This window comes from Mesocricetus auratus, unplaced genomic scaffold (assembly GCF_017639785.1).
Source record: "Mesocricetus auratus isolate SY011 unplaced genomic scaffold, BCM_Maur_2.0 Super-Scaffold_100251, whole genome shotgun sequence".
In the NCBI taxonomy this organism is placed as follows: Eukaryota; Metazoa; Chordata; class Mammalia; order Rodentia; family Cricetidae; genus Mesocricetus; species Mesocricetus auratus.
The window spans coordinates 73,367-89,410 of record NW_024429258.1 but is presented as its reverse complement, the minus strand read 5'-3'; the positions used below and the strand labels follow the sequence as shown (position 1 = coordinate 89,410).

General features: G+C 38.5%; 1 protein-coding gene across 1 annotated transcript in view; it reads left to right on the top strand.

Annotated features, from left to right (window-relative positions):
• The window catches only part of LOC121136472 (semaphorin-3E), a gene marked incomplete at its 5' end in the record, with an annotated part of 56,081 nt that overhangs the window by 24,245 nt on the left and 15,792 nt on the right, over positions 1-16,044 (top strand). Inside the window, 4 exon segments of the mRNA XM_040736947.1 lie at positions 1,632-1,673; positions 1,859-2,025; positions 5,902-5,969; positions 7,021-7,160. Coding sequence (XP_040592881.1) covers positions 1,632-1,673; positions 1,859-2,025; positions 5,902-5,969; positions 7,021-7,160 — 417 coding nt within the window.

The following is a 16,044-nucleotide window of genomic DNA, read 5'->3' as shown; positions in this document are numbered from 1 at the left end:
ACATTTCTGAGCTCACTGTCAATAACATCGTAACTCTTGCCTGAATGGAGCCCAAGTCTTACATTCATAGCACATCAGCACCATGATGTTCTGGATCACATGGTCAGCTCAGCTCAGCACCATGTTGGGACACACGTTAAGCACTGAAACACCATCATAAAGCTTATCAATGAAATGAAGCAAGATGGTTCTAAATAGTCCATGAAGTGTCCACCTACTCAGACACAGGACTGCAGGATTAAGAGAGTCACCATGCCGACCTAGCTAGGGGAGTGTACATTCCACACTTCGGTTTCCTTGTTGATCTCTTCCTGTGCGTTTGTGAAAAAGAAAGGCATGCACTTCAGGGTTGATATTGGGATTACAAATCTAATTTAGCAGGTAGACAGATGAGGTTGACTGACCATATACATGAATATAATGGATTTCAGTGGAAAGAATAATAAATGGAGAATGAGACATTTGTCTTTTCTATCCTCAATGAGAGTGATTTCCCTAGCACTACTCTCTGGGAAAACCACCCTTCTGTCTCAACTGCAGCAGATACACTTGTTATTTTGCATTGTGGGCCTCTATGATGAAATATGTAAACATTTGGGACAATAGCTCTCATTATCAGCACCAACCACTGTATGTTTCCACATTAACTCTTTAGGAGCATTGCTACCTGGGTGAATAAATGAACGACACTCTCCTGTGCAGTATTTCCTTGTCCAAAATGATAACACACCCTTACACACACACAGACAACATACATACACACAAGTATTTGCACACACAGAGACAACACACACACACGTGCATGCACACGCCCACACGCCCCCCACACACAAACAAGTCCTCCAAACTAACCCTCCAAGTAGAGAAGCACCAGGCAGGGGGAGCTCACAGAGAATAGCTACTGTTTGAGGATTAATTTTTGAGAGAAAATAGTTGGTCGTTATAACAGTGTGTGTGTACGTGTGTTTAGGAGTGTGTCTGTGTGTATGTGTCTATGCGTTTGTGTGTGTGTTCACATGCATGTGTGTGTGGTGTCTGTGTTTGTACGTGTGGGTGTGTGGGTGTGTGCGTGCTTATTAAGGAGGTCAGCTGTTAAACAGCATTGCTAACCTAACCCGAAGGCTCCCAAAGCTGTATCATGTATTTTCTGTATTGTTCTCCCTGAGCAAATGAAGTTTTTCATCTTGAACAAAAATTGCACAGTATTCAGTATAGCGATTCCAATAGAGATATCTTCCATACAAGCTTGATTTGAAATAACTAAAAACGTTAAGTTTAGTAGGAGTAACAAATATTCTAGAATGTAGTTAATTTATTTCTAATGGTTTAAATACTTTAGTAAATTTTAAAGTTACAAGAGTTTGTGAATCACAAGTATTATTAAAAGTCATTACTATTTATTCCAGAGACAAAGAATAGTGCAAATGATTCATCCATTGTTCCTCCCATGTGCAGTCATTCTTCTCCATTAGAAAATGATTAGTGTGTTTTAATTGAATTGAATTTACATGGTGATTTACTAAAGCAAACAATATAGGCTGTAAGCACAGAACCATTCATAACTATGTTTACTTCTTGTTAGACAACTATTCCTATATTTACTAAAAAGAATACATTTTGATTCATTTCAGGATGCAGTTCCTATCGTTTCTATGGAAATCTCTTCAAAGAGAGTAAGTTGCTTGCTTGACTGAGTCTTTTCTGTTATTGTGTTAAACAAATCATTTAAGGATGTTAGCACATGATTTATAGATGGAAAGCGGTTGTCACTATTTTATATTATCACTGTAGGAACACAGGTGCCATCTTAATGAATTCTGCACACTCTCCTCTGCTAACAACCTCTTGTTCCCTGCAGCAACAGCTCTACATCGGATCACCCTCCGCAGTGGCACAGGTCAGATTCCATCACTGCGACATGTATGGCAGTGCTTGTGCCGACTGCTGCCTGGCTCGAGACCCTTACTGTGCCTGGGATGGCATATCCTGCTCCAGGTACTACCCAACAGGTGCACAAGCAAAGAGGTAAGCCATCAGACTCGGTGGGAAGTTTGGAAAAATGATCAGTTTGGGGGTCTTTTTTCCTTCTTATGCATATTCAATGTAAATAAGCTGTTTTATCTAAACAAATTACCTTAGCCATATTCTGGCCACAAACATAAGCATTCACATCTTGAAATTTTCCTGCAAATGCCTTTGATGTTCTATGATGTACACTGATGAGTGCTGAGCACCCCCTTTTGGACATTTACTTTTTACCTCACTTTGCATTAAATCTCTGCCTCGTTTAGATTTTTTTCCCTGAAAGGCATAAGGAAGTTCAGATAAACTTAAAAAGTGGAAATGGCAAGCCACCACAATTGGAGGATTCAGAGGCTTAAAAAGAAAATTAATAAATAAATCCTAGAACACATCCTGCAGTTTCCCATGACTTCTCCAGCAGCTGGTCTTCATTTATACCATTTGAAAGTGAATACTTTAAGTCCTAGGCAAACACATGACCTGTGTAATTAATGAAATGTGTGATTTAATTCAACACAAATGAAAAGTACCAAGAGACCTCTGAACTCTAATGTCTATAGCTTTATGAAAGCATTGCCATTTGCACGGCAAAGTAAACCCAAGCTATCTTTAGGCAGGAGTTTAGGATCAATCACAAAGCACTTTGAAGGGTATTTTCCCACTCAAGCTATGTGTATACAATGTTGTACACATTTTAGGAAAATAAGTAAGAAAAAGTCATATATAATAAGCAGGGTGGGCTGTTCTCACAAGGAATATATAACAATACATAGAACTATCTAAAATTTATTCAGAAAAAATATTTGTATGAGTCGGGTGTTGGTGGAGCATGCCTTTAATCCCAGCATCCCGGAGGCAGAAGCAGGTGGATCTCTGTGAGTTCAAGGCCAGCCTGGTCTACAGAATGAGTTCCAGAACAGCCTCCAAAATAATACAGAGAAACCCTGTCTTGAAAACAAAAAACAAAAACAAACAAACAAAAGATATTTGTTCCAATTACACCAATTTAATTTTGGGCTATTTTTTCCAAAAAGTATTTTTAAGCAAATTGAGTCTAAATCAGTATACTGATCCTTTTAGGATCACACAAAATGACCGCCTCTGTCTCACACTCAAGCACACAAACACAAAGGCCTTCATTAATTCAAACCTTATTAATTTGACTCTAGCAAGTTAACATTCTAAGGAAGATCTATAGATAGGATATAACAAGCAAAAGATGAAATGAGTCTTTCAGAGAATTGTGGGCAAAATAATGTATCAATTGCGCTGAGCAAGTAAGCAAATCATCTCATCTTTCTACAAATGCTTATTGGTATCCAAACCCATTCTTGGAGAATATAGCTGCAGTTATTTAAATGCTGAGGAAGGTTTGCTCACCTACACACACACACTCCGGGGCTGGGCTGTGAAGACCTTTGTCTACAGGAAACCAACGCCTCAGGTGGCAGCTCAGCCCTGAGCATTTCGGGTACTGACCAAGTGCAGAGTACGTAATGGTTTACTGCATCCTCTACAGCTGAGCATCACTTTGCAACAGAGCTGAGGGAGGCTCCAGTTAAGGTGATTAATTGTGCAAAGGCATAGAGTGTTCCGGAGGAGCCGAGCTACTCACTGACTCAGCACTGAACGCAAGAACAGGGGCTCATCTGAAGGGATTGTTTTAAAGATGCAATACCCGCGGGTTTTAAGTTTTTCCTTAAATTTACTTTAACTGACACAAAATGTAGAGACTTATGAGCTATAACAAGATGTTGCCATAACAAGCTATATCTTATGTAGCAAATACACCTAGGGGAAAAAAAACACCTGTCTCATCAAAGATTTATCCTCTCCTTAAACTTTTGAAATCAAGGTGTGCTTCTATAGACAAAGACCATCAAATGTTTCTCCACATTCCTTTATCTGTATCTCCAGTCTTGCCCCAAAAGTACATTTTACAATGTGATAAGGCTTATTGATGAATTGCCATTGACAATTATAAAAATGTTTACAAATTTTGCAACAAACACTTAGGAGTTCATATATATATATATATATATATATATATATGTATATATATATATATATATACAACTAGCAAGTTCTTTATGAGGCACACAGCATCAAGTTGTTTTCACTAAGCAATTTCCACAGCTAATATGTTTTCATTTGGTGTGTATCTTTTAAAAGTATGCAATCACAAAGTTGACATTATTCTTTAAAAACGGGTTAAAAGAGCAACTTAGAAAAATTTAGATAAATAGCAAGCAGTAAGGGATGAGATGCCAGAGTCTAAAGCCATGCTTGTAAATGGATTAACTTAGTTCAGGGGCCTAGAGAGCTGTCTGATTCATTTCAGTTATTACCTCTCCTGAAAGAGAAGCTTTGGGGTAAGTGTCAGCACATGGAGAGGAAATAGTTTGCTTTTATAGTGATCATTTCTGCCTTGGACCTGATAGAAAGCAGGAGAAAAAAAAGCTCATCATTTACATAAACTTTTTTCCGCTTGCTGAGTGAAAATGAGTTAATAGGGGAAAATCAATAATTCATGTCTGGTCACTTCTTTAAAATGACCTTCCAAAAACACTATAGTCCATGAGCTGCCTCCTTCTCCCCTCCTGGCTCTCCTTTTGTCTATTTCCAGCATCCTCTTTACAAGTGTCTAAGAAGTAAGAAATATAAGAAAGATATTCATCCTTCAAGAGTACAAGGCTCCTTTGATCAAGTGTTCTTGTCCTGATCATAACACGAGTATTATTTAATGCGGGCATAAAGGACAATGGTGTTGGGGCACTATTAGCAGGAACCAGAAGCTTGTTGGAAGATGTAAACTTTTCATAAATGCATGTTTCCACTTATTTTGAACAAAGTTTTGAATTATTTATATACCACTCAAATTGCTTATCTAGAATGATCTAGGGTGCTGCTTCTGTTACCCTCATATGGCTAGTATAATAATCCCAACAACATGCAAACAGTTTCCTCGCTCACGCTCTTTGATCTCTGCTCCATCAATCACCATTGTCCAGCAGACTTAGGATCTGAGACGGAAGCCATGCTCATTATATGGTAGAATCCTCACTGGCAGTTGAAGTGACTCTCTGACCTGTATCCATTCCAACTAGCTGTGCATGCTAGTATAAAGCAAAGCCTAAACCCTCCCACCTTTGCCTTTCTCATGAGTTTTGTTCCATCTAGCTCAGAGTAAGGATTCACGTGGAAGCTGTAACTCTAATTTTGTCAAATTCTGCATCTTTTGATAAGGCTTTCTAATTGTCAGTCCATTTAAAACAAAACATACTAAGTATTCTTCAGTATATAGTGCACAACCCCAAAATTTGACTGGCAACATCTTCTACTCCTGCTTTGCCTGTGTGAGAAAAACTCTCACCCTCACTGACATTCCACTGTCACTTTTCAAGACAGTGAAGGAACTTAAGAATATAACAATGGAAACTCCAGACTCTAGTAAGTTAAAATATTTGGATTCACATATCTATTCCTCATTGCACTTCATTACGAACACGTTTTACTATGTTTTCTACTCAAACAAATTTTCCTATTGTTCTTAACTGTACACGCCACTTGTCATTCCTTTATAGACTTCAAGTTTCTCATTGAACTAAATGTTCAACAAACTGTAAAGAGAAATTTATTAAATTACTATTTGAGGATGTGGAATTCAAACTAATGTAAACATTTAAAGCATAGTGTTATATAGATCTTTTAACCATTGAAAATACTCCCTAGATATAAGAAAAGTATAGCTTGGATTTTATGCTACTTTTATATAACAGATAATTTTTTTGAAACAACAGACTTCTCCTTGTAATTGGCTGTATATTAAAGTCCAGGAAATTGGAGTCTCAGGATTTCCTAAATTTTCTTTCTCTCCAGGAGATTCCGCAGGCAGGACGTTCGGCACGGCAATGCTGCACAGCAGTGCTTTGGACAACAGTTTGCTGGTAATCCTTAGAAAACTGGATTGTTATGATTTACCTAATGTATGATGAAGATGGACTGCACATTTCTTTAACTGAGTCACTTCCTGGAACACTGTCCCTGTTGTGTCTGTTTTTCTCACATATATTTAAAATCAGATGTATGGTAATTGACAGAACTAGCAAAATTGGCTTCAGATACCACCACTAACACTATCTGATATCAGACATAAGGTTGAGGAAGGTTAGGACCAGAAAGCAATATTTTACCAGTGGTTGGTTGCAGTGATTCCCAGGACCTACCACTTCATCTCAAATTTATTTGTTTCCTTGTTCTTGTTTTGTTTTTGTTTTTTGAGGCAAGGTTTCTCTATGTAGATCTAGAACTCCCTCTGTAGACCAGGCTGGCCTTGGGCTCACAGAGATCTGCCTGACTCTGCCTTCAGAGTGCTGGGATTAAAAGCGTGTGCTACCATCGCCTGTCTCAAATTTATTTTTTTACTGTGTATGATGTAACTTAAATCATCTCACCTACTAAGGTTTAGAACAAATAATAACCGTTTCTTCTGCTACAGCAGAATAATTTTAGAACTGATATTAGTTATCTTCAAATTTAGTTAAGGGACTCCAGTTACTTAACAAGAGAAAGTATGGTCTTAATCTTAGGAAGTTTAGAGATAAATTTTCAAAGCAGTGGTGGGGGGTGGGGGTGGGGGCAGTAGGGAGGTGGGGACGGGGAGGTGGAAATCCTGGGAAAATCAGATGGGGTGCCCATGCCTTGCCCCTGTCGTATCAGAGAACATTGCCACTGACTTGGTCACTGTACTCACTGCCTGTATTTTGGAGCCAAGTTCCCAGATGCCTCTTTCTATCCCACTTCATCATCTGCTTGCCGGTTTAGATCCCAAGTTTTCATACGCCATTCTAAATAATTCATTTAAACGACTAAGCAGAAATTAGCAACCAGGAAAGAGTTGTTTACATTGATGCCGGACCTGAATATGCTTAAAAGAAAGAAACATTTGGCAATAAAAATTCCAGGCTCGAAGCTGATGCTGTTGCCTCTCTGTTGTAGGAGACGTTTTGGACAGGACTGAGGAGAGGTTGGCGTATGGCATAGAGAGCAACAGTACTCTACTGGAGTGCACGCCGCGGTCCTTACAGGCAAAAGTCGTCTGGTTTGTTCAGAAAGGACATGAAGCAAGAAAAGAAGAGGTAACTCAGGGCTACATGTGCACACTTGGTGTCTCACCTAGAGCGCACAAACAGAAAATAGGTGAATCTGGTGTCTAAAATGAAACCACGCTGAGCTAAATGTTGTACAATTTCTAAAACATAAAACACCCAAACATGGTGATGTGGGCTTGAAATCCAAACGCTGGGGAGGGGGAGGCCGGTAAATCTCTGGGGTTTGGGATCCAGCTAGCCTAGCCTGCTAGCCAGTCTTTAGGCTAGTAAAGGTACCTGTTCCAAAACATACCATGAAGAGTTGCTAAGACATCAAGGTTTTTGTCCACCCTACATATGTACTGGTTCCAGTGTGCGTGTTGACACACATACGCACCCAATTTTTTAAAAATCAATTTTCCTGTTCAAGTATGTTTCATCTACATATAAAATTTTATAATATAAACATATTTATAAACCTATTGGCTACATATGAATTGATATTTTGAATTATGGACATTGATATGTCATGTATTGCCTGCTGAAAATACAGCTTCATTACATGGGTCATGGCAAAAATCTTAAACCACGTCCACCAAGGTAGCATCTTTGAGAAATAGAAAAGTTATTAACATATAAGAATAACAGTGGCATCAATATTAATAAAGCCTTAAATCAAACACAAGACACTGACATAGGGTTGTAATTCAAAAGGAACAAAGGCAAGTCTTAACACTCTCCCCATTTTGAGTAGATTTGGAGATTGTTTTTCTGAAGTCACTTAAGGGTTGAGGGCGATGGCTTTGCTACTTTGAGAGAGGGGGAGAGGGGCAGCATTAGAGCACATTTGGAAAGGCCTGGAATATGGTGATGTATTATTTATGATTTATTAAAACTTGCCTGAGGTTCAACAAGCAAAGCCAGCCTCAAGCTATAGAGATCAGGCAGTGGTGGTACACACCTCTAATCCCAGGACTCAGGAGACAAAGGCAGAAGGATCTCTGTGAGTTCAAGGCCACCCTGGGATACTCGAGATTGAATCAGCATAAAAGCGCTAGAGAGGTAAAAAGAGATGGAAGCAGGGTCTTCATTTGTGAGGCTCAGGATTCTCCAGCCACATTGAGGAGAGCATAGCAGTCTGGGATTGCAGTCTGAGGTTTGCTAGAGCCAGGATCGCCTTTAAGTCTGAGGTAGAGGTAAGAGCAAGTGACCAGCTGTTTTTGCTTTTCCGATGTTCAGCTTGAGGCTTGAACCTCAATATCTGTCTCTGGGTCTTTCATTTATTGTGGCACACTGGAGGCCATTAAAGGAATGGGAAGAAGACGAGGGAGCAGGCTTTAGGAAGGGAACTCTTGGATGCATAATAAAGATTCCAATTCCATTTTCACAAGTGGAACTATAAAGTGGCAAGAACATATTCATAGTAGTGGGAAGATCTTGGGGATGATCGTACAGATGGCTTTTGCTAAAAAGGGAAGTTTTCAAGTTGGGTAAGTTTTGGATGCCTAGAGCTCCGCCTTGTACACAGAGAAATGGAAGTGCATGTCTGATAGATGGTCAGTAGAAATGACTGCTTCATTTTTTTCCACTGGAGATCAAATCTGTGACTGAATTAAAAATTAACAAATTTCCCTCAAAGTATTTCTTTTTAGATTTGGTGAAACTAAAATTGTGACATGTTTACCCTGTAATCACAAAACACACTGGATAGATGATAAAATTTATGAATCCTGGGCCCTTGAATTTAACAAATTAGATAACAAAACTTGTACAATTTCAAGCCGGACAGAGTTCCAGCACTGAAAGTAGAAAGTGCACATAGATCTGCCCCTAATCAAGAAGTTGTTTCCAATTGATAACTACTGGCAACGGGAAAAATCCGTTTTCTCCATTAGTGTGCTACTGGGTTTATCAACCTAGGCATGCCCCATGTCCCAGGGTTGTTGACCAACACAAAAGAAAATCAAGGCTTCTTTTTGTTTGTTTTGTTTAACTTTTATTTTTTGATTTACTGTTTTGAAACAAGATTTCTCTATATCCCTAGCTGCTCTGGAACTCACTCTGTAGACCAGGCTGGACTAGAATTCAGAGACCGCCTGCTTCTGCCTCCTAAAGCTTAGGGACAATATGGCAGTTTATCAGGAAAGCAAAGCTTGCCGAAGTTTTCATGGCAGTGTAACAGCACGTACACAGGCAGAGCTGGTGTGGCATACCACATTCAGTTAAACTCTTTATTTGTTGCAAATATGTTTCTACTTCTCAGATATGAGATGAAGTAGCTTTTAAATTCCATTGTAACACATGGGAGGAGGGGACCTGGGAATAGTCCACAGTTCCTACAGTCAAAGGGCTTCAGGAGACAGAAGTAATTCTTTCACCAGTAGATTTCTTCACTCAGGGAGCTCTGCTTCTCATTCTGAACTCACTGCAACCCACCTCATTTGGAAGTCCTGGAGCCTCCACCAGTGTTCAGCTCTGAGCTGCCTTCCCACTTGGCTGCCTACCTTCTTGCCCTCTGCGTCCTGATTTCCCTGACTGACACAGCTACCGATGTATGCAATTTTGTATTTACTCTTTGTATGAAAATCATGGCACAGTTGGATAATTAATGGTATTAATACAGACAGAAATATATGCATTTAATTATCCACAAACTAAAACAAAACTGCTGACTTCATCAGAGGCAAATGTATATATTCTATACTGAGAGCAGAATGACTCAGAAAGTTCTGAGTTCTGTTAACAATTATTTTTCGCTCATTATCATTTCTATGTCTCTTTTACTTTGAGATGTAGAGTAATCATATTGCCACTTGTAGGCCATAATGAAGGATGCTTAATTTACTTACCAAATTCTTAGCTCCTTGGAGGTTGCTGTGTACAGTGCTCTAGGCAATAACAGTCAAGGTTTATTCTTTACTTCATAAACTGTGTCAGGTCATAGGGTATAAACCTTTCCCTTCTTTTTTAACTGAAATACTTAATTTTAGGAATTCTGCCTTTTCCAGGTGTCTGTATATACCTACTACACTGAGTCTTGTGCTGTTACCCACAAATGGCATGCTCATATGAATAAAATTGTTTTCCTGAATTGCCATGCAGCATCTAAAATCTCATTTGTCTGCCTTCTAAACTCTGGGGACCAGAAGTTCTCTCAACTATACATCTTAGAGTTTCCTGTTTCCTTAAATACACCATGTGGAAACAATCTCTACACATTTTGTTAGATCTTTAAATATTTATTAAAATATGGAATTCTTTGTACTTCATAGAACTTTTCCATTTTAATAGTTGCTATAAGCATATTAAATATTCAGTGAATAAGTTAAATATGGTGGTTGCTAGATGTATCATTGTCCTATATTAAGGACAGGAACCCAAGATTTCTTGTGATAGAAGTTGTTCCTTATTGTAAACCTACTGTGCATGGGACTATGCTTGATGTCTTTCTAGTTTTTGCTAGATCTCTCAGGTACTGGACATGATAATTGTCTTTTTACATACAGAAAGAAAAGTAGAGAGGGTTATAACTCATACACAGCCAGTGACATACCCAGTGTTTAAACTCAAGAATCCCTGATCCGATGTTAGTTTATAGCCATCTGTCATCTCAGTATCAAGGACTGTATAGTCTATTACAACCATTCTGAAAACATAGCTTATAATCAAAGTAATTGAAACCCAGGATGTGTAATAACTCACACCTAATAAAATAAACTACTAAATGTTCTGTGAAATGACAAAATCTTCTGAAAGCAGAATATAAATACACTTTAAAATGCCTGGGGTAAAGAGCAAGGGAAGACGGCTCGTAGCAGGAGGTCAGACACTTGATGTCTGTCAGTGAAATCCCTGTGAACACTTATGTGATTGGTTCAGCTTCAGTAAGGAAGCCATTTTTCTTCATGTATAATTTGAACTTGTCCTAATTTGAACTTGCCCCAATCTAAGCTCTGATGGGTTTTCATTCATGTCACTTCCAAGCTTCTACTCTCTGTCTTTAGACAAAAAAGGAAGAATCGTGATAGATGGTTCATGATTTAATAAATCCTGCTGGGGACCAGAATGCAAAGCTAATCACACTAGACAGATGTAGAAGCTGGTCAGTGGTGGCACAAACCTTTAATCCCAGGACTCAGGAGACAGAGGCAGATAGATCTCTGTGAGTTCAAGACCACCCTAGACTACAGGAGAGTGAATCAGTCTAAAAGAAAAACAGAGCTCACACCTTTAATCCCAGCACTAGAGAGTATGTTAGGAAAATCAAAGAGTCTCATGGGAGATTCAGTTTCCAGTCACAGGGAAGACAGGATCTCCAATTCAGCCTTGGTAGAGGTAAGATCTACTGACTGGCTCCTTTGCTTCTCTGATCTTCAGGCAAACTTTATTAAGTCATAAGCAATATATCACCACAAGGGGGCTCCCGTGTTACTATAAAATTGATGTATCCCCTGAGGCTGTGTGTTTTTCACTATCCTGAGCATTTATTTCTATTAATATTTTTACCCTCTGCAGTAGTCTGGTGTGAGCCCTTGTAGGTAAAGAAACTGACGCACACAGAGATGGAGTCCTTGTATAAGAGCACAAGGGCTGTGAAGTTACTCTCTTGCAGTACAGTCTGGTATCAGTTGGAGAGGAAATGGGGCAGGAGACAGTGCTGCCCATCTTTGCACTCCTTATCTTAAGGAACAATTAAAAACGAATTGGAGCTCAAGTTATGAACAAAGGAAAAATGTACATTTTAGAGAGAATTAGTTGACAGATTCCAGACTCCCAAGGCTAGGCTCACAACTAAAAATATAAGAAAATAAATAGTGCTTATAGTTATCATTCCCTCAGTGTTTGTTGTGTGCCCTGTGCTGATCTGAGGGCTTTACACACAGTAACTGACATAAAATTTCCATATTTCTCCAAGAAAGTCAGTATTGCTATATACATTATGGAGATGAAATTAAGTTGTCAGCAATTTTAGAATAGAATAACTTATGTAATTAGAGACAGAAATGTCAGAATGGGATTTGGTAAGACCTAAGAAAAGAATATGGTAATCAGAAACATCATTTGCAAAATTTAGAAAACACACACTCAATTTCTAACAAGAATAGTATAGTAGGATAGCTACGGAAGAAGCTGGCAAGCAGTAGGGTAAAGGACACAGTCAGTGCAGAGGGCTCTACCAAAGGCTAAGAGAGAGGGAGGAACTGGGAGACAGGGTAACCATGAGTTTTAGTTTGTTTCATTTGAAATACCGGACTTGGCTCTGTTTATAGTTAAAAGGAGGCATCCAGAGGCAAGTGTAATGTGCAGCTAACTTAGAAGAAAGGTAAGTAATATGTGTGAAAGAACCTGATTCCAGAGTGAAGAGACAGGCTGGATTCTGAAATAGCCAAGACTGGGCTGCTGAGGCATCTCCACCATAAAGGCTAGGCTCCCATTCTAAAAGACAGAAGCAGAGATGTCTTGTCCTCTGGTTGGGGGACAAACAATGGTTGATTTCAGTGGGTAGTGTGACTTCATCCACAGATGAAGGCTTGCTGTTCCAACGGTCTGCTGTCATTGATTAAATGTGGTGGGCACAAATGTTTTTGCATACTATTTTCATTTAAAATGACAGATCAAGCTTTTCATGAAGAGGATGCAAATTGTTACCTTCTTAAGGGTGAAAAGGAGGCTTCTATAAGCAATCTAAGTCACCACTATCCCTTAGTTTACTGATTCTTAATTTCTATAATTTTACATTCTTGAATGTATAAAGGACCCAAAATATTTACAAAACTTCAGTCTTAACATCATTAGGGAGAAAAATGTATTTCTTGTTAAAATATTTGGTTGTAGAATTGAAATATTTTCTGTCTCTGAAATGTATAAACATTATATTTTAAAACTCAATAAGTGGGAAATATTTTAACATTTAACATTTAGCATTATTTGCTAAGATTTATATAGCTATTAATTTAGTGATAGTGACAACCAAGACCATAATTCATAAGGAAGAAACTACTGACTACATAGCTCTTTATGGAAAAATGTTCTGGTCCTAGATTTAAAGGCTTGATGAAAACCTGATATATTCAAACCTTACCAAACAAGTATCATTGTGAATGGTACCCTTGTATTATTAAGAAAAAAGACCCATTAGAAAAAACCATGCCCTCGCCATAATGAATTCTCACTAGGACTAAACAACAGTGTGAACAACTTGTTTGAAGTATAATCTTGTGGATTTTGTTCTTTACTCATGAAATGTGCTAATGATAATATAAGGAGATTGGCTTTTAGGAGTGAGTTGAAGTGCAATAACTTTCTTTCCAGGAAGTCTGGGGACACCTGAAGGTGTATGGCATAAAGCCCTGTCATTCCAGTGTGGTAGATGCAGGAGAGCAAGCTCCAGCTCTGTAAGATCAATGCAAGAGTTCGTCCAATTCTCTCTTTCAATGACCATAGATGAAGCATTTCTCCACTCTTCTCACTGATCTTATCTTTGTGAACTTTCATTTTTTTGAAACAGTTTTTTATTATATATTTAAGTTAGAAACAAGCTTGCTTCCCATGTCAGTCCCAGCTCCCCCCATCTCCTCCACGCCTGCTCCTCCCTACAAACAACCGCAGCACCCACCCAATCCCCACTCCATTCCCCAGGGAGGGTAAGGCCCTCCATGGGGCATCTCTAGAGTCTATCATTTCATTCCAGGGAGGGCTCAGACCCTCCCCCAAGGTGAACTTTCATTTTAAAGGGAAATACATGTTAGCATGTTTTAAAAATAGTCTGATTTTAATATAGCTTATTGTGAACATTGTGTCAGCTTTAAATAATGGACAAATGTGTCTATTTATGATGGAAATTTCAAGAGAAAGCAAAAAATGACAATAGCCCCAAATCTGGAATTGCACCTTATTCCTAATATTGTTTTAAAACCATCCCCAAAGTTATCATTTTTAAATGTGCTTTTGGCCCAACTACTAAGCCATACAAATTCATCAAAGTCACTTCAATCCCACTGAGAAATGTAATAGTTATGATTAACCCAGTAGTCAGCCACCTCTTCCAATTGTGTTAACATTTTATTGTTTCTGTATTGACTGTATACAGTAAGACCTGCAAAATGACTGTTCCTCTAAACACATGGACACAATTGCCACCTTTATATTGAGTTTTGTCATATAAAATAGAAATCATTACAGAGTGAGACTCAATTTTAAGTCTACCATCTTGTTTGCTACATGACACATTCTGACCTTCGCTAGTGCTAACCAAGGACAAGAACTGTAAGGGATCTATGACTCCCAGTAAGTCCATACTTACATCTTTACACACACTCACAGAATACATGGAGTTTTCATCCACACCAGTGTTCTTTGTTTTTATTGTTTACACAACACAAAGTGCATGAACTATTGCCTCATTTGAAACATCTGTTTAGTAATTTTGATGTTTCCTTTTTGGCACATTAAAAATGTTCATCATTTAAAAACTAATAACGTTTTCAGTCAGTAAACATTCAGAACTTCAGTTTCAATGGAAAAGAAAACTTCATAATATCAAATGTCTAAACGCTTTTCTAATTCAGAGATAATTACTTGTTTAGCTTGATAACTTTGATGAAATGGTAAAAGAACCACACAGTTTCTGTACAATGAATGGAAAATGGATTCTGTTGAGAATACAAACTGACCTAGAGTTTTGGATAAATCTCTTTTCAGTAAATGATCTAAGATAGCACTGAGAATCCTTGGGCATGAACCATATCATCCTGTATCTATGAAATCAGGTACATATATGTGTGATGTGATATATTATTTATGATTTGCTGAAACTTACCCAAGGATACAGAATGCAAAGCTAGCCACAAGCCACAGAGCCAGGCATCTTTAATCCCAGCAGTCATACTAGCAAGCCATAGAGCCAGGACTCAAAAGACAGGCAGATGGATCTCTGTTATCTCAATGCCAAACTGAGCTGCACAAAATAGTGTGAGCAGAAACAGTTGGGATCACAGACCTTTACTCCCAGGATCTGAGAGGTATAAAAGAAGAAGCAAAGTCAGTTTTAGATTATTAGCTTCAAGTCCAGAGGTAGAGGTAAAAGCCAGCGGCTAGCTGCTTTTCTGATCTTCAGACAAGCTTTAATAAATCATAAATAATATATCAACACATAAGTGTGTCATCTCCCTCTAACATCAGTGTGTTTGAGGCTTTTAATGAAAGCAGCTACCATGGTCATGCAGTAAGCCCTCTTCACACACGTGAACAGCAAAGCATGGCCATGCAGCAAGCCCTCTGCACACAAACATGAACAGCAAAGTGTGCCAATTCCCTTCATTTTCCAACTGCTCTGTTCTAGAATGTGGCCCACATGGTCTAGAAAAGTAAACCTGTGTGGAGAAAAGCCAGCAGAGAGCTGCGCACTGGAGCATGTAGTCTGATCTCCACAGAACTGCTTCTGTTGAACAGCACTTGGACATTTCATCTGCAGATGCACTGAGATAATGGCTTTAAAGAAATCCATGTGTTTTATTTCATGGTTTTCTGACATTTATGAGATAAAGGAAGATTTCTGCGGGACACACTACCAAGAAAGATAGAATTGCGCAAGGAGTTTTATTTTCTTACCACTTTTTAATTTTAAAAATGATCATTTTTCATTGATTTTTGCTTCTGTTAGATAACCTGCTTAACTATTGACAAATTTCTGTGATTTTTCTACAAAATTCCTCATGTTTGGTTTTATAGTTCCTGAACTACTTTCTCAACAGTCATATGATCTTTCCAAGATATTCGTGGAAATGATTGAAAGGAGTCCAATTCTGCATTTGCATAATATACAGCTACATAATGTTGTGGGCATGTGTGATCTGTAAAAGTAAAAGTATTGTTGCATGTGTCTTATTCTTATTTCTTCTAAAACTGCACCATAGTTTACACAGTATCCTTG